General features: G+C 44.6%; 1 protein-coding gene across 1 annotated transcript in view; it reads right to left on the bottom strand.

Moving 5' to 3' along the window:
• The window catches only part of LOC138487325 (uncharacterized), a 2513852-nt gene that overhangs the window by 372888 nt on the left and 2115410 nt on the right, over window positions 1–25554 (bottom strand). Inside the window, exon 85 of the mRNA XM_069613924.1 lies at window positions 1158–1364. Within this exon, the coding sequence (XP_069470025.1) occupies window positions 1158–1364 (207 nt within the window). The remainder of the gene's footprint in view (window positions 1–1157; window positions 1365–25554) is intronic.

The raw sequence follows: 25554 nt of genomic DNA, 5'->3' as shown, positions 1-25554 counted from the left end.
GCATGAGAACATGTGGCTGCCTGGATCCCTCAGCCACTGTTACACCCTAAAACAAGACAATCAAAATTACATTACGAGGTTCATGCACCATGGGTGCACCTTCTTTTGAAGATCCCTTTGTTTGGCCCACTACCTCTTTATTTTTTTGTGCAGAAGGAATCTCAGAGAGTTCTCACAAAATGTTGAAGCTCCCCCATTATTATTTTATACGCCATCATCATCCTGTGCTCTCAAGTTTCCCCTTACCATGTCCCCGAAAGCCATCCAGTCCTGTTTTTTCCTTTCAATTCTGGGACTTGCAGTTTTATTGTGCCATTTTATGCTATGCTATTAGGATTTAATACCTCTCTCCTTTGCTATTTGTATAGCCACAAAGTGCTCTGGAGGATTTGCAGTAGAGGTAGGTTGGCGAGGTCAATAGAAAGAGATGGAAAAAATCAAGATAGCTTTGCCTACACACCGAAAGTACCCTTAGGTCAGCAAGCAGGCTGGTTTCTAGGTGTTCTGTGTTGAGAGCATAGAGTCATTTGTTCATTTGTGCCTGAAGGAGAGCAATGTGTGACCATGGTGCGAGGATGCATTCGCCCGGCATGTAGTATGTCAGATTGTTGAAGAGAAGTAGTGCTCTGGTGGTTGATGTCTGTGGGAGGGGTCTTCAATTGCCATGCGTATGTAGCTTAGTGGATTTACTTATTGAGTGTGTCGGTGTGGGAAGCAGACAGAGACCTTGATGGGCAGGCAAACCAGAAACTGCATAGAGGTGATCATAACATGGCATAGCACCGCCTGTGAATAAAGGCATGAAAGTCATCATTTTAATTTGAGGAAAACTACAAATCCCACGATTCCAAGAAAAACTGGACTGGGTGGCCTTCACACGCATGATAAGGGGACATTTGTGAACTCTGGTAATCCTCGAAACGCATGCATAATTTACACTGAGCACATGTGATAAAAATGAAGAAGATGAGAGGATGTGAGTTAATGCCTGAAAGATTAGGTGTCCATTGTAAATAAGATTGCAATAAAGTGACTTCCCGATTCTCGGCCAATGTGGACCCATATTCCTTGAGCATTCTAGTGGGACACCAAATCATAAGGAATCGAATATGTGGCGTGCAAAATAAATAATATTTCCAAGAAGAATATCATCTTACTTGATAGTTCATCAATCTCTTGAAAGGCGCTGTTAAGAACCAGATCACTCATATGTTTCTTCACATATTGAGAAAGAGCTGCAGGTAGCCGGTCTGGACGCAAGGCACGTAACAGCAGCAGCTTGTGGAATTCCAAGAAGGGACTCTGGTCAGGATTACCAGCCTGCCTGGAGATTTCATCTTGTTCTTTCCCTTCGAGAATGTGCTCTACAGGGAGGAAACACAATATACATTACAGTTAGATTTCTCTCACAGCTGCTTTAGTTATTTTTATTTTATTTTATTATTGTGCGTTATGGTTCATGAACTGAACTTTTAACACATTACACATAAGACAGCACAGAACACAATACAAATTACATCATGAAACATTTCAATTCATCATTCTAGCCTAAAAGCAACCTCTAAAAATAATACAAAACCTTTCCTTAACAATTAACTAAAAATTAAATAAATAAAATCACTTTCTGAAAATCTAATAACGTAAGTAAGGGAGAAATTTAATTGGTAATTAAAATCCTAATCCACAAATCCTCATCCAAAATATCAACAAAAATGTGACATTTTTTTCATTCCGAAGCATACTCAAAGGAGGGCAATTTATACATAAATGTTTTATATATTCATCTTCTTGTAAGCGATAACAGCAGTTTTTCACGCCCGTCGTGATATTTCTCCTAATACCCAACACCTACATTGTAGGGAGCAGGTTCAATTACGGCCTAAATACTTTAGATTGAAACTCACTCAATGGGTGTTTCCTTAAGTATGGGGCTACAACATTAAAGTTTTTTATCGACCAATTGAAATGGCCATTAAAGCATTGATATAGCTGAAATCCATGCATACCTGTACAGTTTCAGTTTGATCTTGTTGAGATTGGTACACAGTTCACCCCAGAGCGACTCTATCCTCAACAAGAGATCAGTACAGGACAGGGCCGAGTTTTTGAGAACCCTACAAGTACCTTTTCCCAACATTGCATTAAGGTATACATAGAAGGAGGCAGGAGGGGTAGAAACTATATTAGCATACAGTTGCAGAGACCCCCACTTAATGTGTGTGTATTGGTAACAACCCAAGTTTATACCCAACACCCACAATGAATTTCTGAGACGCAGAACTCTCCTCCACATTTATGCCTCCAGCTTTGGCCAAGGGATGTCTGCATCAAAGCTCTATGCGCCAAAGATCAGCCTTGGCAGGATGTTTTGTCTATAGAGTTTAACTAATGGAAGGGCCGAATATCTGCCAAATTTAAAGTCAAATTAAGATAACCCGACTTCCGCAGCCATACCTTTTACCTCTAAGTCTCTGCACGGGGAACACTTGCCCCTATTTGCATAGATGAAACGCCCCAAATATTTTTAGTGTTTAACAGACTCCAAATGTTGACTGTTCAGAGCCCTTCTAAATTTTTTCATTTGGATCTTACAATATTAATTACCAACATTTTTGACTTGATGGTATTGTAAGAGAGATCCAACTTCCCTAAAAAGGCACTAATGCAATTGAATGCCCTCTGCAGGCCTATTGGGGTCATATCGCAGATGGCCATGTCATCCCCGTAGTTAAGATACTGCATACTGCAACTTCGTGACACCCAAAAACGGGGGATTTGTCCTCACCATTACTCAACAATGGTCCATGTCTTTCATATAAAAGTTAAATAGAAATGGCGCAAGAACACACCTCTGTTGTAGCCTATGATTGGTATCTATCCACTTTGTGCAAGAGCCGTCCGAGTCCGGCCTGATCTTTATTTTAGTACCCCTATGCAGGGCTTCCAACATGCTGATTAGGGGGCGGGGACACCCATTCACATCAAACATTTTGCTAAGTACTGCCCGGTCAACATGGTCAAAGGCTTTACTTATGTCCAGAAAAGACAGATAGACTGGTCCCACTTGTTCTTTTACTTGCTTTGCCAGTAAGGACAGTACAAACCTATTCAACACAGATCCCACCCCATTCTTTTTTAAAAATGTTTTAAACTCTTTATTTCTCGTTTTCGACAAGGTACAATAAATAACAGAATTAACATCCTAGGTCATTGAGTTGCAAAATACATAACAGAGGAAAAGAAAATGAAACAGAGATCCAAACTATAACCCTGTAATCCACCATATGATACTTAAGACTAACCTAAAACAAAGTCAGATGTACCAAACAAATGACAACAGACAAACAGGACCACACAAAACAATCACAAAGACAACACAAACCCCCTCCCCATATGTACAAATATTACTTGAAAAAACAAAAAGACCAATGCAATACACTCCTGAACCAAATCTAGCATCATCCATAAAGGTCACTAAAGCTCCCCCACATATCCTCATAAAGGGTTTCCCTGCTTTGTTTGCAATACATCATTTTCTCAAATCTGGATAAAATTCTAACATCTGAAATCCATTCCTCCACCCTCGGCTTCTTCCGTGTCTTCCAAACCCTCAACACCTGTTTAGCCGCCACCAACAAAACTTTGATTACTCCACATGATATCACCCAACTCACATCCCGTCCACCACTATACAACAATAAAATAACCGCTAAAGGATTGTGTGGATAAACAATGTCCCAAATTTGATTGACGCTATCAATAACCTCCCTCCAAAAACGCTCCACTCTTTCACAATACCATAACATATGTATCAAAGTACCTTGTTCTTTGCAAAACCCCAACACCGATCATCACCAACCAATCCCAATTTACACATACGTACTGGGGTCCAATATATCCTGCCCAATATCCTCTGGTGTATATAGCGTAATTGCAAATCCACTTTGGCAGTCGTCAGTACCCTCCAAATCTTTTCCCATTCCCTTGGCGTAAGTTCCCTGCCCAACTCCTCAGTCCAAGACAACCTCAGCTTGTCCCACGAGTCTAACCATTGTCCATCAGGTTGCATAAACTGCATAAAAGTAGATCATTTTTGGTGTCTAATTTCCCAAAAATTAAAATTCTCCGGTTTCTTCAAAAATGTAGCGCCCAACATGTCTCTTCGATCCGATAGTAGAGTCACCAAAATATCATACCTTCTTAATTCCCTGTTCCTTAACCCACATTTTTTCAACCAAACTTGCAAAAGGTACTACCCTCGCAACACTACACACATCACCAATAGTCAAAACACCCCTCTGAACCCAACTTTTCCAATTTAGTACCTTATTATTAAACTGCAGACCAGGATTATACCAAAGGGAAGCCCCTTCATAAAGATGTAAACCTTGTCCAGTTCCCAGTATCCTTGACGACAAAGCCTCTTTAGTAGCTAAGACCGACTTCAAACACTGCACTTTCTTAGGCAACTTTCCAAAAGAAAACAAACATTTAATATTATAAGGCAAGAACTGCTGTATCTCAATTTGTACCCACCACGGCACCCTGTTCAGAACTTCACCAGTGTAATCAGACACTTTCTTTAATTAAAAAAAAAAAAACATAATTTTTTAACATCGGGTACCCAAAATCCCCATCTTTAACCTTCTGGACCATAATATATTGTGAAATCTTGGCCATCTTTCCAAACCCCCACAGAAAATCCTGAAATAACCTGTCTATACGTGCAAACGCTCCCTTTGAAAAATGCACAGGAAGAGATTGAACAACATACAGAATCTTCGGCAGCAAAATCATTTTAATAGCATTAATTTTACCCCAAAGAGTTAGATTGATACGTCCCCATCTCATAATATCCCGTCTAGGAACCTCAACGATTATATCTACATTATAACTTACTAGCTTTCTAAAATCCTGAGTAATATAGACACCCAAATATTTCACACTAAACTATTCCCATTTACAATGCCACCCCAACAGATTCTCACAGCCATGGGAAGCCTTCCCCGGAAATACCACCATTTTATCCCAATTGATCCGATACCCAGATAACTTACCCCCTTCCTCAAAGACCTCCTTCAACACATGACCCCCTACAACAGGATTATCCAAAATAACCACAACATCATCCGCATAAGCTAGAGCTTTAATTTCCATATCACCAACAGCAAACCCTCTGATACACCTCAACTGGCATATATATGCTAACAAAGGCTCCAATACCAAATTAAATAACAGTGGCGACAAAGGGCAACCCTGGCGTGTGCCTCTAAACAACGGAAATGACATAGAAAACCCCTCATTCACCCACACCCTTGCCGATATGCCCTCCTGAAGTGCCCGAATAGCTTTAAGAAAGAGAGGACCAAAACCTAATTTCAACAGTGTATAATTCAGGAACCCCCAATTCACCCTATCAAAGGCCTTCTCTGCGTCTGAAAAAATCAAAAAAATGTCCTTTTCCTCCGCATCTGGCAAGCTCAAAATGTCTAACAATGTTCGAATATTGTCATATCCAAACCTTCTCTCCATGAATCCTGTCTGAGATCGCTCCACTAGCTCACCCATATATTTTTTGAGCCTCACTGTTAGTATTTTGGTAAAAATCTTTGTCAACATTGAGCAAGGAGATAGGTCGATAATTACTGCACCTAGTTGCATCCTTCCCAGGCTTCGGGATCACCGTAATGATTGCCTCCTTCATTAAATCACACAACCTCCCTTCCTTCAAAAAACAATTATACAATTCACATAAAACTGGTGACAACACTTCCCCATATTTCTGATAAAATGTCACTGTCAAACCATCCATCCCCAGAGATTTGCCTTTATTCATTCACTTGATTACCGACAAAACCTCTAGAATGGTAATCGGGGCTTCCATACAACATCCGCCTTCTTCAGAAAGTACAGGAAGGACAATTTTCCCAAAAAACCTATCAAAATCATCCATTTGCGGAGTAATCTCTTCCGTATACAATGTAGCATAAAATGAACGAAAACATTCACCAATTTTATCTTTCTTAATTTCCATAAATCCAGATTCATCAACAATTTTTTGACCATACACCCTCTCTGAATAACTCTTCAATCTGTTTGCTAACAACTTCCCTGCCTTATCCCCTTGCTCCCAGTATTTTTGCTTCATGTAATACAAACCCCTCTCAACTTGTGAATCCACCTAATTTTTCAGTAATTCCTTAACATCCAAAATCCTAAGCCTAATATTCTCTTCCTTTGATAAAGCATAAATCCTTGCAAATCTCCCAATTCTTTTTCAAGCTCTTCCAATCTGGCTTCCCCCACCCTACGCATTCTTGCAGTCCAGTTCATCAGTTCCCCTCTAATCGAGGCCTTGAAAGCATCCCACACCACCATACTGTCTGCCGTGCCAACATTCACCTCAAAGAAATTTGGTATAAAATCCATTAATGCATCAGTAGCATCTTTATCATTTAACACACATGGTTAAAATGTTAAATGATAACCTCAACCTCCATCTACTAGATCCCTGCCTCTCAGCGGATAACCTCAGCTTAGCCATAACCATTAAATGCTATGAAATATGTTGTTCCCCAATAGACACCTCTTTTACATTCTCAATTAGTCTATCTGTCACTAATATGTAATCAAGCCTAGAATAAGAATTATGCACCGGTGAGAAAAACGAGTATTCCTTTTCACCCCAATGAAAATTCCTCCATACATCAACCAAATCATATACCTCCAAGAAATTTCGAAAATCGCTACTTGACTTCTGTCCTGTAAAGGTACACGTCGAGGACCTATCCATTTTGAAGTCAATTACACAATTGAAATCCCCCATAAAATAATACTTTCACCTCCCATATCACCATGCATCGCTTTCAGCGATTCAAAAAAGTCCCCTCCTCCCGCACATGGTCCATATATAGAACCAACTGTTAACAGCATACCCTCACATTTAAGACCAATTAGTATAACACGCCCCTCATCATCCATACTCACTTTTTCAACACATGCATCCAAACCCTTTCTCAACAAGATTCCAACACCCCGGGAATTGGAGGAGTAGCAATTCAAGAAAACTTTCGTATATCTTGAATTAGTCAGAGAACAGCCAGTACCATCTAGTAAGTGCGTTTCCTATAAAACAGCGACATCAATCATCTCTCGCCAAAGTTTAGACAGTACCTTCTTTCTCTTTTTCATGCAATTCAACCCTTTCACATTCCAAGTACACACTGAAACTAACCCCTTCAGAACCCACTAATACACTCTATATTTTCACATGCTCCTGTAGTCTTCCAATCATAAACAATCTTTCAATTGAGCACTGCAATAAATACCAAACCATCCTACAATGTAGAGCAACATATGCATCACCTTCCCCCCTCAAACCACACCTACAACAAAAGACAACATGCACACATACAAATCAGTATCGATTATAGGAAACCCAACATATCCTGGGTTTCAACAAAAGACCATTATATACATAATCATAACCTATTCCAACTATCTCCCCCAGAATCCTATGCCTAATCAATATCACTAAAATATCTTCCTCAAATACCTTTAAGGAGTTCAATAGCCGACCCCCAAACCCTGTTTTTTTTTTATTTTTTTTTATTTTTTTATTATTAATCTAGCAAAGAGTTTGTTTGAGGCATCCAGCAGTTAGATGGGCCTATACTGCAATGGAGATAATCTATCCCCTCCCTTGAAAATCAATACTATTAAATCTGCACCACAAGACTCTGGAAACTCCATATATAGGAGAATGTTTCCATATAATCGGGACATAAGATGGGACCATGATGGGATGTCTGATTTTAAATTTAAGTTAGTTTGGCCATCAAGGCCTGGAGCATTGGATTATTTACTCTTCCTAATTAAAAGAACTATGATCCAGGTCCCAAGTAAGAGATCCGACCCAGCTTTTACACATATAGCACTCTCGACCTTCCAGCTCTCCCTTAACATACAGTTCCGTAAAATACTTTACCCAAGTTTCTTCTGCAATAGATTGACTCTGCAGAAATTGATCAGCCCATTTGAGTTTCATTAGCTGCCAGAATGTGTTCCTGCTTTTACTCAACATACATCCCTGCATTTTCTCTGCGTCATTTATCGGCATCAGAAACTTGTGGCCTCTCAACCAGTTTTTAAAATATTTATCAATGTTGAGATTTCAGTTTTATCACATCCAACATTACCCTTTTGTAGCATTTTAATAGTAGTACGCAACTGTCTTTTTTCGATTACAAATGTCAACATCAAAGACATGGCTGTGCTCCAGTAATTTAGATCTTTTAGCAAGAAGTCTGGCAGGCAATAAATCTCCCAAAATCAATTGTATGCAAAACACAAAACCGAGCAGGGAACTTAAGCCGCTGTCCTTATTCTCAAATAGCTTGTCTATCCGTCGATTAAAGGCTGGGGATATTTTTTTGGACCATTTCGCTGCATGATTTCTTGAGTTAATCTTGATATTCAGGGCACACTCATACTCAGTTACCTGCCTTAGGAGTGGTGATTTACAGATCAACATACTGTGTTCACTTAAACCCGACTGCCTTATTTCCATATTCCCCCCCCCTGAATAAAATCGGCAGACAGAAACATGTAATCCAGAGTTGATCTCCAGAGATTATTGTGCCATGTGACATTCAGGGGAACATTTCCTGCAAATTTACCATTGTACAGTAACAAATCCCAAGTCTCAAGTTCCTGAGTAACCAGGAACCCTCTATCCCGGCTTGCACTAGAGGTTTTTTCCCTATTTAGAGTTGGTACCAAAGATCATCAAAGCATTCCGCATTGAAATCTCCTAAAATTATTACAGATGCACCTTCCGGTGGGATTTCACCCAGAAGTAGAAAGGAGATCTGAGCCAACAGATCCTCCATTCCTGTGATTTTCAAGTTCAGGTAAACATTGATGAGAAAACACTTCTGAATCACCCCAGAACCCTGGGTTTTCCACTCCAGAAGAGTTGCAAGCATATCAATTCTGTTTGACTCAATCCGATGCACTTTTACACCCTAGTTAGGTCTAGTTGTTGTAAGGATCCCTCCATAGGGGAGACCCCTCACACCACGCTGGGCTTTGATGAACATAACCTCAAAACCTTCAATAAGTGGGGTATCCATCAACAAGGTCTCTTGTAAACAGATTATGTCATATGATGTAAACAAACCTTTGTTTTCCAAGATGCTTGCAAAGCCTCTAGAGTTCCAAGATACAATCGCAAAGTCTGACTTTCACTCCTCACAGTCATTGCTGTGAACAACCTTGTAAGGGAACTCTCCTCTCAAAGTCCACTTGTGGATAATCTGTTTTGCATCTCTCAATCCTTTCAAACCATGATGATTTGTCAGACAACCCATTTTTATCTGTTCCTTTTCCTTGCAGACTATCCTTCTCCTTTATGTCAATACGTCTTAAATTGACAAAAGGCCCACCTTCCAAGACTTCAAATCCCAGGGAAATAAGCACTTCATATTGTACTAATATAGCATTCTTTATGTTGTGAGTGTATGTTTACCTTTACTACATCAAGGCAATCTTCATGCACAAATTCCATAATTTTGATGTCCCCTAAATTCACCAATCATAAACTCGTAATTTCAAAAAGTAATGAGAGATTATAATTTCTATTTAGGGGTCCCGTATTAGAGCTTTCAAAGATGCGACTCTGATAGATGCAGTTTACTATCTTATTTACTTCATTTACCCGGTATGGTTCCCTAGTCCCCTTATCAGATCTCCTTTTGACATCTTTCGGTGCACCTGCTTTTTTTTAACCTCAGGGAATTGTGACCTTTTACTAGGCCTGACCTCTTCTCCTCAATGGCACGGAATAAGGGGTAAACCTTTTTTAAACCATCTTCAGCCACTATTTTCTCTATTGCAAGTTCCTTTTTACCAGCAGGCTAACAAAATATTGAGAACAATTTCTGGTTCTTGCACTCATTTTGTACACACCTAATATTATTATGTGATGCTAAATGTGGACTTAATGTATTGCATTTTAGTACATGCAAAGTCGCTCTCCTCATCATGCAAATGTACCAGATCCTATGACTGTTACACAGTCCACTTTACCATGCACATCTGGGATCTTTCTTCTGCCATTTCATCCTCTCGGGAGTACACTGAGATATTGCTTAAATCAAAAGAGGGACCTTCATCAGCAGTTGGACTCCTAGGGTGAGTACGTAATCCTTGACCCTGGAGTAGGCCAGCGTTAGAATTTATTTTACGCTCCATTGCCATGGCCCCTGAGGTCCATTTACATCCACCCCCTTAGAAGTCACTTTTTTCAGTATTTTTTCCCACCATCCGAAACTATAGGGTTATCCAACTGCTGCCTCAAATGATTTAAACATTTCTGTGAGCCCCTATTTTTCTGTTTAGAGGGCACCTTGCAGTTTTTGTACTTCTTTTGATTTTTACCCTTCTCTTCTGTACTTTTTGATCTTATAATAAGCGGGGGCTCCTCACTGTGACTACTACTCAAGATATTGAAACCATTCTGACCCTCCATAACACTTTGTTCCAAACCTAGAACAGAGAGTGTTGGAAAGGGAACCTCAATCAAACATGGTATTGACATATATCCCCCTTCAGTGCCGTTCACAGGAATTTGACTCTTACCCTCCCATATTTGAGGAGTAGCACAAGGCTCTTCAAGATTTACCAGGGGCCTTTGATTCATAGTAAAGGATGTAATGAACCCTTCCAAAAACTCTTACAAAAAGTTTACTTTCCCACTTAGATCCTTCAATATCTGCCTGACCTCGTGTATTTCAAAGTTGAGGGATTCATACCCTCTATCCATAGTGTCTAAAAGCCAAGCCAACACCCGGAAGGACTACTCATCCATAACAATTGTCTCCAACCCATTCCCAGATGGGCCATCCACATGCAAAGGTGCTTTACTTTTAAAGTTCCAATGAGGAAGAGGCACTTCGGCTTTAGCAGAGGAAAAATCATCCAAAGGCACACAATCAAACATGTCCCCACCCGCACCTCCCTCAACACATATATTTAGCACAGGGGAACAAGCTTCATCACATGTCCTAGTAATCTGAAGGACTTGTAGATAGAGCATAATTTCTGTTAAATCCTGGGAATTAGAAGGGGATTCTGGAATTACCCATTAATTGGATTTAAAGTAAAAATGAAATGCTGGCTCATCGCCAACGATGTACTCTACTAAACCCTGGTCAACCATCTGTTAGAGCTTGAGCTAACCTACCTTTCCTACGTATGTATATTGTCCAGTGTATATACCACCAATTATGATAACTGTATTCCTACACATGATTCTGTCTCTCCTTTGCACCTGGCCTAAATTAGGAACAGTAATGACTGCACTCCTATGTATCCTTGCAATTCTAGACCACTAGGTGATGATCCTATAACATTTGTCTCTCTGAGAATGTAAATTCTGCTTTTGTATATATTACTATGACTGTATACCTATGTAACCTTTTTTTGTGTGTAACAAAGTACCTGCATATTCTTGAAAATGTGCCCAGTTACCCCCGGGGTGGAAGGGCAATATAAATAATAAACAAATTCAAAAAATAAAGTCTAACATGTTTCCCCAACTCATGAACTATATTACTGTGGCCAACATTGATACATCGACACTAGATCCACTTCCTGCCCAATATCCATGGGGACCATGTCCTGAATGTTCCCATCTATTCTAGATAGTACCTGTTGTGGCTGTGGGGGCAGTGGGGGCCACACGCTTGCATGCGTGCAGGCATGCAATCAGGCACACACAGAGAGTACGCCGGAGACGTGCGTCTGCTCCAGTCCCCGGCGCAAACTGCCGGGTGACTGCCTTTAATAATCATTGCGCAAGCGCGAGCCTCAATGCTGCTCGCGCATGCGTATACAAGCGTATTCAATACGCAACATCCCTCCTTTTTCCCCAAAACGAATAAACATCAACAAACATTGGAACCAACAGGGTCCTGCTCAAATTCTCACTCTCAGTGTGCCACTAGTTACGAGGCTGGGTCCATAATAAAGTCTTGGAACCTCTGCGCCGGCTTGCGCCCCGCCCGGCTCGGGTACCTGCGTGCCCCAACGTTGGGGGCCTCCGGTGACCCAGGATTCTCTGGCGGTCCATCGCTTTCCAGCGGCACTCCGGCGTTCTGATCGGGGCTTTCTCTCACGGCGTCATCATGGTTCGCTGTTCCTATGCGTTTGAAGAACGAGACATTTCTGGTGATTGTCCCTCATGCATTGGCGGCAGTGACCATAGATCCTTTGACGTGTGTCACCCCCAATGGTTGTGTTTCATATGGCAGTGACAACTTCTCTTCTGGCCTCCTGTTGTGCACCAGCACGGTGTCACCTGCAGCGATCTCTTTCTCTGGTAGTCCTCGCCGTACCGTCTCTCTCTCATTCTGAACGGCCCTCTCTGTTCGCACGTGGCTGTTGTCGATCTCTCCTGGCTGTCTCCCTTCAGTTTCAGGTAGCAGTCCTCTTGGTATCCGTTTGAAAAGGGCTTCTGCAGGGGCAACCCCAGTTGACTGATGTGGGGTCGTACGATACTCTCTGAGGAAGTCGACCAGGTTGCGCCGGAGGTCCTCTCCCCCATTCACCGGTATGCGGAACACTTTGTTGAGCGTCGCATGAAGCTCTCGACTTCGCCATTCGCTCTCGGCCACAGTGGGGTGACTTTTCGATGTTTTATTCCCCTTTCTTCACAATATTGAGCAAACCGCTGACCTTGAAACGGTGACCCATTGTCCGAGCATATCTCCAAGGGGAAACCATGTGTGGCGAATATTTTGCCCATTGCTAGGGTGGTGTGGTCGCTGGATGTGGATTCGACCAGCTCCACCTCCGGGTATCGTGACCACTGGTCGGTCACCGCCAGAATTGGCCTCGGCCCGTGGACCCGAAATCTGCATGTACTAACCCCAAGGTCGGTCGCTCCTTTCCATGGCCTGAATGGGCGGCCCCTTCTCTACAGGGCTTGCGGCCTGGCAGGGGATGCAGGCTCTCACGAATTTCTCAACCCTGCCTTCCAAATCGGGAAACCAGACCTTCAATCTGAGACAAGCCTTCATCTTGGCCATCCCCTGATGTCCTTTGTGGGCAAGCTGTAGAACCTTCTCAACCAGTGACCTTGGGATTACGATCTGGTGTCCTCTCAGCAGGATGCCGTCATCCGCCACTGATAGCTCATGGCGCGCCTCCCAGAGCGCTTGCAGATCTCTTTGCGCCTCCAATTTCCTTCGGGAGTTGTTCAGGTGGACCTCCTGCCATTCTCCGGTGTCTACCAAACTCTTTATCCTCAGGAACGCTTCATCCATGTTGGATTCGTCCGCGATCTCCTGACGTACAAGGGCGACAGGCAGTGCCGCTTCGATTACCAGGTGTATGGCTTCCACACAGTCCGCCACCTCCAGTGAGTCCGTGGGCCGCCCAGTGCCCGGATGGTGGGATAAATAGTCTGCCGGGTTGTGTGTTCCTGGTCGATACAGCAACTTGACCCCATATTCCATGAGTGCCAGCATCCATCTTTCTATGCGAGGGGGTGGTTTGGACGAGGCTCCTGACAAAATCGGGATGAGAGGCTTGTAATCAGTCACAACAACAACTGGCTTCCCTAAAATGTATATTCTGAAATGTTTGCACCCCCATAAAATGGCCAAGGCCTCTCGCTCAATCTGGGAGTAGAGCCTCTCCGTATCGGTCAGGGCTTTGCTGGCGTAGGCGATGGGTCGCATGGTCCCCTGATGGTCTGCCTGCATGAGGACCGCTCCCAGTCCCACCGGGCTGGCGTCGACCACGATCTCGGATTCGCGGCCTGGGTGGAAATAGGCCATGGTTTCTTGCTCTGATAGGGCATTCTTGATGGCGGTGAATGCCCTTTGCTCTTTCTCTGTCCATGTCCATGCTACGTCATTCCTGGTGAGCACCCTCAGGGGTTCTGATAGAGAGGCTAAGTCTCGGATAAAACGGCCACAATAGTTGACCATCCCCAGGAAGCTTCTTATTTCCGCTGGGGACGCTGGTGGGGATGCTTCTCTGATATCTTTCACCTTCTACGGATCTGGGGAGATGCTCCCAGCGTGGAATATGAATCCAAAAAACTCCAGCCTGTCCTTCAAGAATTCACACTTCTCTTTGTGTAGGGTCAAACCAACGCTGCGCAGTCTCTCAAGGGTGTTCTCTAGGCGCTTCAGATGTTCAGCTTCCGACCTGGCGAAAACCAGAATGTCATCCGACATGTTGATGACCCCCTTGAGGCCTGACAAGGCCCCCCTGATGGCATTCTGGAAGACCTCTGCTGCAGACGAGATCCCGAAGCTGAGTCTTTTGTATTGGTATAACCCCTCGTGAGTCGTAAAGGTCGTAATATATCTAGACTCGGGGTGGAGTTCCAACTGGTGGAAACCTGATCTCAAGTCTAGCTTCGAGAAAACCTCCGCCCCCTGGAGTTCCCCAACAATGTCATCAAGGGTGGGCGTGAGGTGACGTTCTCTTTTGATTGCTACATTGGGCAGCCTCATATCTACGCAGATGCGTACTGCCCCTGGCTGTTTGGGCTTTGGGGCCACCACAATTGGAGAGACCCAGTGGGTGGACCTCTCCACCATTTCAATAATGTCTCGGTCCACCAGTGACTGCAGCTCTTTTTCCACTTGTGCCCTTAGATGGAAAGGGATGCGGCGATGTTTAAGCGCTGTTGGTCTCACTGACCCATTGATGTGCAACCGCCTGGGGTCAGCCTTTAGTTTTCCAATGCCTGTGAAGATCATCTCAAAGCGTTGTAACAGACGATCCAGATCAGTGCGATATACCGCAAAAGTGAAGTGCACAATGTCCAGCGCTTCCGATGCAGGACAGCTCAGGAGGGAGTGCGGGCTTACGTTGGTGACAAAAAACCTTGCTTTTATTCTGCTCTGACTGTGAGAAACTGGGGCTACACATTGGATGGGAAGAGGTGTATCCCCTCCAAATGCGTAAATTCGTGCTGTGGATTCTGTCAGTCCCGGCGGACCTGGGAGCGCATTGTAAGGTTCAGTTGCTAGTACGCAGACAGATGCCCCAGTGTCTATGAGGACCAGAGTGGGGACCTCACCAATATTGACAGTGCATGTGGGTTGTCGACTTTTCCCAGGCCCCTTGGCGATGCTCGAAATGAAGAAGATCTCTTCATCTTCCTCTTCCGCGATGTTGAGATCTTGCATTCCTTGTTCGACAGAAGACACGCCCCTCACTCTCCTAGTGTCACTCCTGCCGCTTCTCTCTGGTCCTCTTGAAGCCGCTACTGGTGCCACTGCCCTGCACATCCTGGCATAGTGTCCCGATGTGCCATACCGACCACAGACTCTTGGCGTTGTGGGGCTGTCTCCTCTTCTTGGTGCCCATCTCGTCCTCCCTGTGGCAGAGCATCCTACTGCATATGCTTCTTCCTCCTTCCTGGAGTGTGTGGCTGCGTCCATCTTCGCCCCTCTTGCCTCTGCCAGTTCGTCCAAAATCTGCTGCAGAGTCAGTCCAGGTTCCCTCAGGACTTGTCTCCTCAGTTTCCCTGAGCTGCAACCCTGCAGCAGCTGGTTGCGAACCATTTCTTCCTCGTTTACCCACCTACAGGAGCTCGCTAGGTGTCTCAGCCAAGCACAAAACTGGTCCAATGATTCTTCATCCAATTGTTTTTCAGCGCACATGACAAACCTGTCAAAGTCAATATTTGCCATAGGAAGGAAGTGGTCACGGAGTGCTTGTTTGACTACGTCATATGTGACTGCTGGGATGTTGAGAGAGTCATATATACGCTGGACCTCTGTCCCTGCAGAATAAACCATGATGGCTATCTTCGCATCCTCATCTGTTTCCCCCGTGGCCCTGAAAAACATTTCCAGTTTTTTAACCCACATGAGCCACTTCGGTCCCAGCTTGGATGGGGGGCCTGTGGTATCAAATTCGGGCATGGGGACTAGAGTACTGTGCATTCTGCGTGGTATTGGGGCAACAGCACCCTCCTCCTCTTCTTCACCCATCCAAATGAGCGGTACTCACAGTGAGCTGTGTGCAGCAGATGTTGAGGTGATCAGGGTGGAGTTGTCCCCTTGAAAGGGCTTCTCACTGTCCTCCCTCCTTGGTCTTCCTTTTCTGTGCCACAGCCCTGCAGCAGCTGGGCTGTGGAGATTCCAAAAATTGTTGCAGAGCAGTGCAGATGGCGCACAAGCACCCTCACGGACCGCAACCACTGCAATCTGCGTATGAAAATGGAAAAAGAAAATGGCCGCCGGCCGTGCGTGCGGATCTGAGTGCACACGGAGCGGCGTTCTGTTTCTCTGAGGCCGTCGGAGCAGAGAACAGCTCCGTGTCCACCCTCGTCACCAGTGTTGTGGGCGTGGGGGCTAGCGGGGGCCACACGCTCGCATCCGTGCAGGCATGCAATCAGGCACACACAGAGAGTACGCCGGAGACGTGCGTCTGCTCCGGTCCCCGGCGCGAACTGCCGGGTGACCGCCTTTAATAATCATTGCGCATGCACGAGCCTCGATGCTGCTCGCGCATGCGTATACAAGCGTATTCAATACGCAACAGTACCTTGTCCAATTTTCCAGTACATAACTTAAATGTGTCCCCCCCATTTTGTGAGTTGCAATATCCGTGCAGTTGGAGGAATCAGTCACCATGTTAATCTCCATTGGGCCCTCGGCCCTTAGCAAAATCATTTTGTCTGACGTGCCAGAAGCAGAGCAAGGAACATCAGAGGAGGTGCAGGAGCTGATCTAGTATTGTTGATACAGCTTCTTAAAGTGGCCACCATGGAAAAGCCAACTCCCCAGCACCTCTATAAACAATTAAAGAAGTGCTGGACCAAACAGTGACCGCAAATCAGGGTGCTAACAAGGAAAAGACACTGAGATTCCTCCCGTTTATTCACAGACACATTCCAAGCCGAGGCAGCGTATTGAGGCAAGCCGCCACTTAGTCCTATTAAGGATTAAACGGCTCAAAGGACAATAAATCCAATTTGTACCATGCCAGACAGGTAATGCAGACGCACAGCCCTAAAAAGTTGTGTCGAGAGCTGGCCAGCTACTTTTCCACACCTCAAAGGGAAATATCCCTGCATACAGCCCAGGTGCAAAGCAATATCACAACACGCAGAAAGAAGGCGCATAAATACTTCCAGGTGAAAAGGGGTCGTGTAACAAAGTCTCGGCAGCACCCAATATCTCGTTAATTGTAGCTAAGGGAAAAGAAAGGAAAAAAGCAATGTTTGTGGGTTTCAAACGGCTGACCGCTGACCAACTCTTACTGCTCCGATTGCTTTCCAACTCGGCCAACTCAGCTGCAAACTCAGGGCGCTCACGCGCCGACTTCCGTTTTTTCTAAGATTTTCAGGCGGGTCATGAAAACAGAACACTTTGCAGCACTGTGAATGCACACTAGCAGAGGCTACTGTTGACTGCTTTCCAACGCTCCCAACTCAGCTGCAAACTCACAGCTGCTTTATCGCTACAACATCATTAAAATGTCTGCACAGTCGACCTACTTTTAGGGGGCACTTTTCAAGATTCACAGGGGACTTTCCAGGAGTTAGTGTGATTTATGCCTGTAAAAAGATGCAATTTACGCGTGTGTACATTACACATGATTTACAGAAACTAGAATTGACATGTGTAAGGTGTGCGCAATGTAAGTAGGAGGGTGTTATAAACACATACACACTAGACCTGGGAGAGCCAGGAAATTCATGGGTACGTCTGAGCCAGTGCAGTCTGGGGGTCTGGCCTGCCTCTTAGCACCCAATATGAGCTGCGCCCGGTAAATCGCTGTGGGCCAGGGGCCTATGTGAGGGGTTTGGGGCAAGAAAAGGGGCTGGGTAAGAAAATGGATTGGTGGGCAATAAAAAGGGCTAACGAGCTTTGCGGCAAGAAAACGGACTGGGACAAGAAATATGTATAAAGGGGGCAGGAAAAGAGACTAAACCGGACCGGGGGCAACACAATTGGCTAAAGGGGTTGCACATAAGAACTGGGGCTAAAGGCTGCTGGAGCAAGAACAGGTACTAGTGGCAAGAAAACGTGCTAAACGGGACTGGCGCAACACAATTGGCTAAAGGGGTTGGGCTACAAAAGAGGCATAAACACAGGCTTAAGGGGGTAAGAACAGAGGCAAAAAGGTGCGTAAACGAATTGGAGCAAAAAAGAAGCTGTGAAAACAAAGGAAGCTAAAATGGGCAAGCAGAGCTAGAGGCGAGGTAGAGGCAGTCATCAGCAGTCTCTCTACTCTCTCTATCCTTTCTACAGTTGGAGGATCCACTAAATACCTGTTTCCAGAGCGGAGCGGCGAGCGGAGCGGCGAGTGGAGCTAGAGGCGAGGTAGAGGCAGTCATCAGCAGTCTCTCTACCCTCTCTATCCTTTCTACAGTGGGAGGACCCACTAAATACCTGTTTCCAGAGCGGAGCGGCGAGCGGAGCTAGAGGCAAGGTAGAGGCAGTCATCAGCAGTCTCTCTACCCTCTCTATCCTTTCTACAGTGGGAGGACCCACTAAATACCTGTTTCCAGAGCGGAGCGGCGAGCGGAGCTAGAGGCGAGGTAGAGGCAGTCATCAGCAGTCTCTCTACCCTCTCTATCCTTTCTACAGTGGGAGGACCCACTAAATACCTGTTTCCAGAGCGGAGCGGCGAGCGGAGCTAGAGGCGAGGTAGAGGCAGTCATCTGCAGTCTCTCTACCCTCTCTATCCTTTCTAAATTGGGAGGACCCACTAAATACCTGTTTCCAGAGCGGAGCGGCGAGCAGAGCTAGAGGCAAGGTAGAGGCAGTCATCAGCAGTCCGCGGCATGTCTTCGCCAGCGACCTTCCGAAAATGAAGCCTCGCGTTTCATGTGAAGTCCCTTCACAGGAAAGCTCAATGATCTCTACATGTCCGCAAGAAGCGCAACAAGTGCGGCCAGAATGCTCAGTGGAGCAAAGACTTCTAAGAAGTAACTTTAAATGTGTCGATGCTACGTCAATGAAACATCCGGCTACAAAACCGAAGGTCCCAAGGATCATTGCTCTGACACCTTCGGTCAGCGATTTTTCTGGTAGCACCCTGTCATCCCTGAAAACCTGTTTTGATTTCGAAAACCCTTTCAGCGGGGGCCACCGTTCTCTTCATGTGTCATGTCTGACGCCTACGTAGCTGTTATACATTGCTGCAAAACCTACAGAACCTACAGAAGCGGAGGCAGCTATTTTCTCGCATCCTTCAACTAACCAAGACGTGCCTACCTCGGATCCTTTCGTCTCCCCAGTTGGGAGGGGACGCTGTGTTGGCGACCCTTCGGTTTCACCGAGCTTCCAGGGTGCGACGCCTTCCTCGACTTCTTCGCCGTCTGCCTTGCAGGGCTCTTCCCCCTCCTCCCCTTCCCGTACCGGCGTCCAGCCTGCCCAGCCTTCCCGCCAGGCTCCGACGATGGCGAGAGGTGCGGACGATTCGGCGGTCAGAGGACCGCCGGCGTCTACCCCTGTGCTCGCAGCCCGGGCGGACGGTCTTGAGGGGGGGAGGCCACAGGACGACGGAGGCGAAAGTACGAACACGAACCCAGTGACGCAGCCTCAAGTACCGATGCCGAAACCCTTTCCTCTTGGCTGCGCCGCCGCTGCCCCTGGTAATGCTCTGTCTACTCCAGCGGCAATCTCCTCCGCATTGGATGAGCCTGCAACTGATTTACCAGAGCCCATCAGCAATCATGAAAACACTCCGCAGGTACCGGTCAGAATCCTGGCCCAAATCCACGCAACCAATGAACATTTACCTTCAATAAGTCCACAAAGGGAAAAAAATCCCAGAAACCATTCAAGTCCCAAAAACCTTTCTAAGCCTAGAACAACTAAACCCTGCAACGTCAACACATCGAATGAATTTATTGAGGAAATTGTGGAAGAACCGGCCTCTGAATCTCCCGCATCCCAAATAGCCGCTAAGAACCTAAAGCGTGATGTTCAACTCAAAAAAACACAAAACCCTAAAAAGAAATATAAGAAAAAAGATACAGGGAAAAAAATTCTACCCTTGCCATTGCTATCATCGGCGTTAAAAGACTTTTTTAAAAAACAATGTAAAAGAAAATTGGATGAGGTCAATGAACTCTCGGATGCAGAAATCCTGGAAGCAATACAGGACCTCCCCCCTGCCAACAAGGCAAGAAAAACATCCTTGTATCCCAAAAAAGTAATGGATTCTTCAGGTGCCAACAAAAACGATTCTAATTTAAACAATGTCCAGAATAGGGAAAGTTCTACTATGAAAATCCAAGTGGAAAAAACCAAACCGAATCTAAAAGAAACCACCCTAGACTCTGTGTCCGACATCCTGAAACCCGTGCAATTACCACCACCGAGCATGACTAGCTTGGGTACAACGGAGGCTGCAAATAACATCAAATCTTTCACACCTCCAAAAGGGAAAGATCGAACTGGCGTACTGCTGCCCCTAAACACTGAATTGGCTCTAAAAAAAAAAACAGTCAGCGAAAATGCTCCACTGTCTCCTTCAGTCCCAAACAACCAGCAACCTCCGGAGACACAGCTAGAGTCGCAATTGCCGCTGGAACAACAAATGCAAAAACCGTAAAAACCAAGACCAGCTTACCCAAACAGATGAAAATCTACTCTCTCCAGAGCAATTGCTGCACTCTTCACCACGTCCACGTTCGCCGCCAAGGAACAGGAGACTTAGTGAAATAACCCCCCCAAATTCAAAAGACTCTCTTTAAAAAAAAAAACGACTTAGCAACCATCATGTCGGCTATTACAATATCCTTAGCTCCTTTTGGGAAGCTTTATGAAAATATTAACGACTCATTAAAGGACAGCATCACAGTTTCAGCAATGATGCATACAAAGTTGATATTTGTAGAAGGATTTATTACTGCCTTGGAGCAAACTAACAAAAAACATAGAGAAACCTGGGACCTGAAATTATCAGTTTTGGAAGAAAAACTAAGACTGCTACAAACTACAAACCCGGAAAAAAGCTCCCTGGATGAGAAAGAAACCCAGACTTCACCACAAACCCAACCTATGAAAACAGCACCGCTCTTTCTTAACAAAAAAAGTAAATCACCCCACAGAAAAATGGCGCCACCGAAAATGGGACTTACAAAAGCCAATTCCAAAAAAACATTACCCTCAACGTCAAATCAACCTCTATTGAAGTTAACAAAAAGTCCTCAACTAGATTCGTCCAAGAGATATAACGAACCCACAATAGAGCCACCATCTTCTCTCAAGGGAATCTCTAAAGAGATCAGAACTTACTCTACAGATGAAGTGTTGGCATACGAAAATGGCTCACCTGGCACCTACCACCCTATCCAATCGCCTCGATCTGTCGAGGACTTCATCTGCCAAAGTTCATTGATGGATGTATCTCAATATGAGGACCCAGCAGAAATTATTGATCTTGATACTGTGACGGGAGACAGCGACAGAAATCCTCATGAAACGCAATCGCCCCTACAAAAAGAAGAAGTAAACATATCTGCACCTAGCCACCTAGCCAAGTCACCTAGTCACCTAGCCAAGGGTGAGACTGATCCTAACCAGGCGGGTGACTTGAGTATCAACCAACTGTATGAAAAATTAAAATCCACTAAATCTACCATCTCAAGTAAATCGTCTCCTTATAAGGAAAAAGTGGCGAAAACCAAATACCAACATAATCCTCAGTAAGAACCAACGGCAAGATCCGTGATTCAGTGTGCCTATTCAAGATCGAACAAAAATCGGCAGAAGACCATTACATGATCTTGTATAGAAGAATTGTCCTCAGAATTCTCAAACTGGTCGACATACTTAACACACTAAAATCTGACGACTTTACGCTCATAGAGCCGTATCACAGAAACAAGCAAGCGAAAGCATATCTCCATATTAAGAATTCGGCACTTCAAGCAATCCCCCAAGAAGCCTACGCAAAAGTGGCCCAAGAGGGCTTCATCCTGACTGAGATCCCGTCTCAAAAAACCACCAAGAGCCAGATGGAAAGCAATAAATCCCCGGCAGTAAAAAAATATAGATATAAATCACAGACTGAAGATTTGTATAGATCGAGAAAACGGGGAAGAACACCGCCCCGTTGGGATAAACCAGTCTATCATGAAACTAGAACATCGGGGATAGTCCCATCTAGAACTGTTCATTCAAGACACTACCGCTATGCTAATGAAAGAAAGGAAGACAGGAATGATACAAGAAATTGGAATGATCATAGAAGATCAACTTCGCCATCGCATACATTGTCAGCGCGCCGAAACGAACAAAGACCACCATCTCCAGCACATTATCTACGACCTAAACAAGACGTAGACCAGTCTACGACACACCGATACCCTACATCAACAAAGGATACGTGGTCCTGGCTCCGAAATGCCTTTACTCCGGGTCTAAAGAAATAGCAGCAAACAAGGGGAGCCAATTCACCACATCGGCGACCCGAATCCAGAAATGAAGTCCAAATGAATGCTACTTTATCCATAGCGTCATGGAACACTAGAGGCCACATGCATCTAACTAAAATTGGCAGCTACAACCTGGGAATCCATGACATTATATGCCTCCAAGAAACGTGGTTATTGAATAAACCGGCACTTGATTGCTATAACATCGCGATCTCGCCGGCGCTAAAGGGGCCGTTTTGCAGACCATCCTCAGGCCTCCTGATAGCCATCCGGACTGGGTCTAATCTACAAATCATCAAGACAATCATAGCCACTTACGCTTTCTTGGTAGTGTTTGTAAAAACGAACAACGAAAATGACTCCGAAATCTTGCCAATTATTAATACCTACTGGAATCCTCAAAGAATGTTGTCCACTAAATTTTGTGATGAAGCTGCCAACACCATCGACGAAATAATGATTGAACACAAAACCTCTAATATTCTTTCTGTGGAGATTTGAACTGCAATTGCCTAAAAGCGACTGATCCCACGCCAGCATCAGAAAGAGGAACTCTGTGGCTTTCGCTAATGAACTCTAAAAACCTTCTTAATGCCGCAAATGTCAATAATCATCTCACTATTCCGACATGGGAGCGCGAACAATCTATAGCAACCCTTGATTACATCTTCGTTGCAGAAAATATTTACTCAAGCATTGCGTCTTTTGAAGTAATCAGAACGGAAAGCAGTGACCACAACCTGTTAAACCTCACATGCAGAACCAAGAGATATGACCAGCAATTCTATAACGTCCCGGTTGAGGTGAACACGCAGCGCTCTCGTTTACGCATGAACGCCAACGACATCAAATGCTTGACTAACGATTATGAAGCTCTCATCATGGATACTAAAGCCAATGATGCAACATCCAGGAGTAGCTACATCCCTCTGCTCCTGCAGTTCAAAAAACCTCGGAAAAGGTTAGACAACCGAAGTGAGAACTTTACCCATACTTACAACCGGACTTTAGTGATCAGACGCTGCCGCCTAAGAAAACTAAAAAAAGTCGCAACTACAATGAACTCCCCTAGCATATGGGAATCTTACTGTTTGGAGCTCAGAGCATATAAACAGTGGCTAAGAAACAACAGATCACTACTCTATCAAGCTGATGCTGAAAGCATGATCAGGATCATAGCTAACAAAAAAACCCGAGAATTTTGGAAACTGATCAACGATATGAAATCTCATCCAAATCTGTCAATGATAAATGCTGTGCCGGAAGAATGTTGGTTTAACCATTTCTCTAAACTGTTTGATCATCCTCCCTCAGACACTGAGAGGGCACATCCACCAACCAAATCCGACTGGGTCGACCTATCCGATACAGACGATATAAAGTCAATTATCATGAAACTGAAACCTTTACGCGCACCTGGACCGGACGGTCTAGCTAACACCGACTTGAAGCAATACCCAGAGGTGTGGTCAGCAGCCCTGAGCCTGATATTTAAACACTGCAAGGAACGAAGGATAATTCCGAGCTCCTGGACACAAGCAATTATCGTCCTGATATTCAAAAAGGGCATGAGAGAAGACCCCTCCAACTACCGCCCAATTGCCCTATTGGATGTTATCGGAAAAGTTTTTGCCACTTATCTCCTGACCCATTTTCGGAACTGGACAACAACATCACCAGCTATAGACCCTCTCCAAACCGGTTTCCAAAAAATGCTAGCACAGCGGCTAACTTAATGATCCTAAGCATCTTAAAAGAAAAAGTCTTGCTTGGAGCACCGAGAATCTTCCTTGCCTTTGTGGACTTGTCTCAGGCTTTTGACAGAGTAGACAGAGCCAAACTGTGGGCCAAGCTGAAAAACTGGAATTGCCCTAGTCAGATTCTCGACCCAATCATCGCTTTACACACGAATACTCATATATCAGTCAGGCTAAACAACAGTGGACTACTCTCTAATCCTATACCGTCCAATCGAGGAGTCAAACAAGGCTGTCCTTTGGCTCCAGCTCTTTTTATCTCTTTTCTCAGTGATTTCCAAACTTCACAAGAACCAATTAGATCGTTTCCTCCGAAAATAGGAACCACAATGGTTGCCAGACTCCTATATGCAGATGACCTCATCATTTTAGACCACACCCAGGTGGGTCTCCAACGACAACTGGACAATCTGCAAAAGTACACAAAGGAGAACAATCTGGAGATTAACAACTCAAAAACAAAAATATTGATTTTTCAAAAGCAAGGTCGTAAGAAAAAAGAATTGTTGAAGTGGTTTTTCAACCAATCAAAAATCGAAATAGTACCCTCATTCAAATATTTGGGAGTAACCATCGACAGTTCGAAAAAATCTCTTAGCATGCAGAAAATCCTGTGGGGTAAAACTAAAAACTTAACAGCACAACTACGCGCAGTAGACAGAAAATATGGTAAATTCAGTCTTCTCCCTGCAATCCAATTTTATAAGTCCAAAATAATTCCAGCCTTGACATACGGCATGGACGCAAATCTTTCCATTCCTATGACCCTATGGGCAAAGCTAGAAGGTTTCATCTGGAGAACAACTCTAGGCTTACCCAAATCGACAGCAGTGGCTCCTATAAGGCGCAAACTCGGCCTACTCTCCCTGGAGGCTGTAGTTGCGCAGAGCACGATTCAGCTCTACAGGAAACTGCGGAACAAAGACAGCTTGGAAATATATAAAATGATTTCTGAAGAAATATAGAAGGGAACCAACAAATCCCTTACCAACTGGGCTGAGAAACAAAATCTTACGCTGCAAGAAATAGCCTGCTCAGAAGAGGAACTAATTCGGAATCCCATGAGAATAAAATCTAAAATGGAATGGCTGGATTGGATAAAAACAAACGACAACTCAACTACGAACAAGTTACTAACCCACCTGCCACCAATTTACAACAAATTAAAGCAACCAATGGAGTACTGTCTGAAATATCCGACTAAGAGCCTCATGAGAACTCTACTCAAAGCCCGTTTAAATCTTCTACCGACTCAAGAAGTCCTGGCAATTCGGGCCACATCAAAAGAAAAATCCTGCAGACTCTGTGGAGATCCTCAATCCACAGAAACAATCAAACATCTTTTGATGGCTTGCCCTTCAATTG

Source organism: Ambystoma mexicanum, chromosome 9 (assembly GCF_040938575.1).
Source record: "Ambystoma mexicanum isolate Mex_15411 chromosome 9, UKY_AmexF1_1, whole genome shotgun sequence".
NCBI lineage: Eukaryota > Metazoa > Chordata > Amphibia > Caudata > Ambystomatidae > Ambystoma > Ambystoma mexicanum.
The sequence above is the reverse complement of the archived record's forward strand: the minus strand, read 5'-3'. Positions and strand labels throughout refer to the sequence as shown.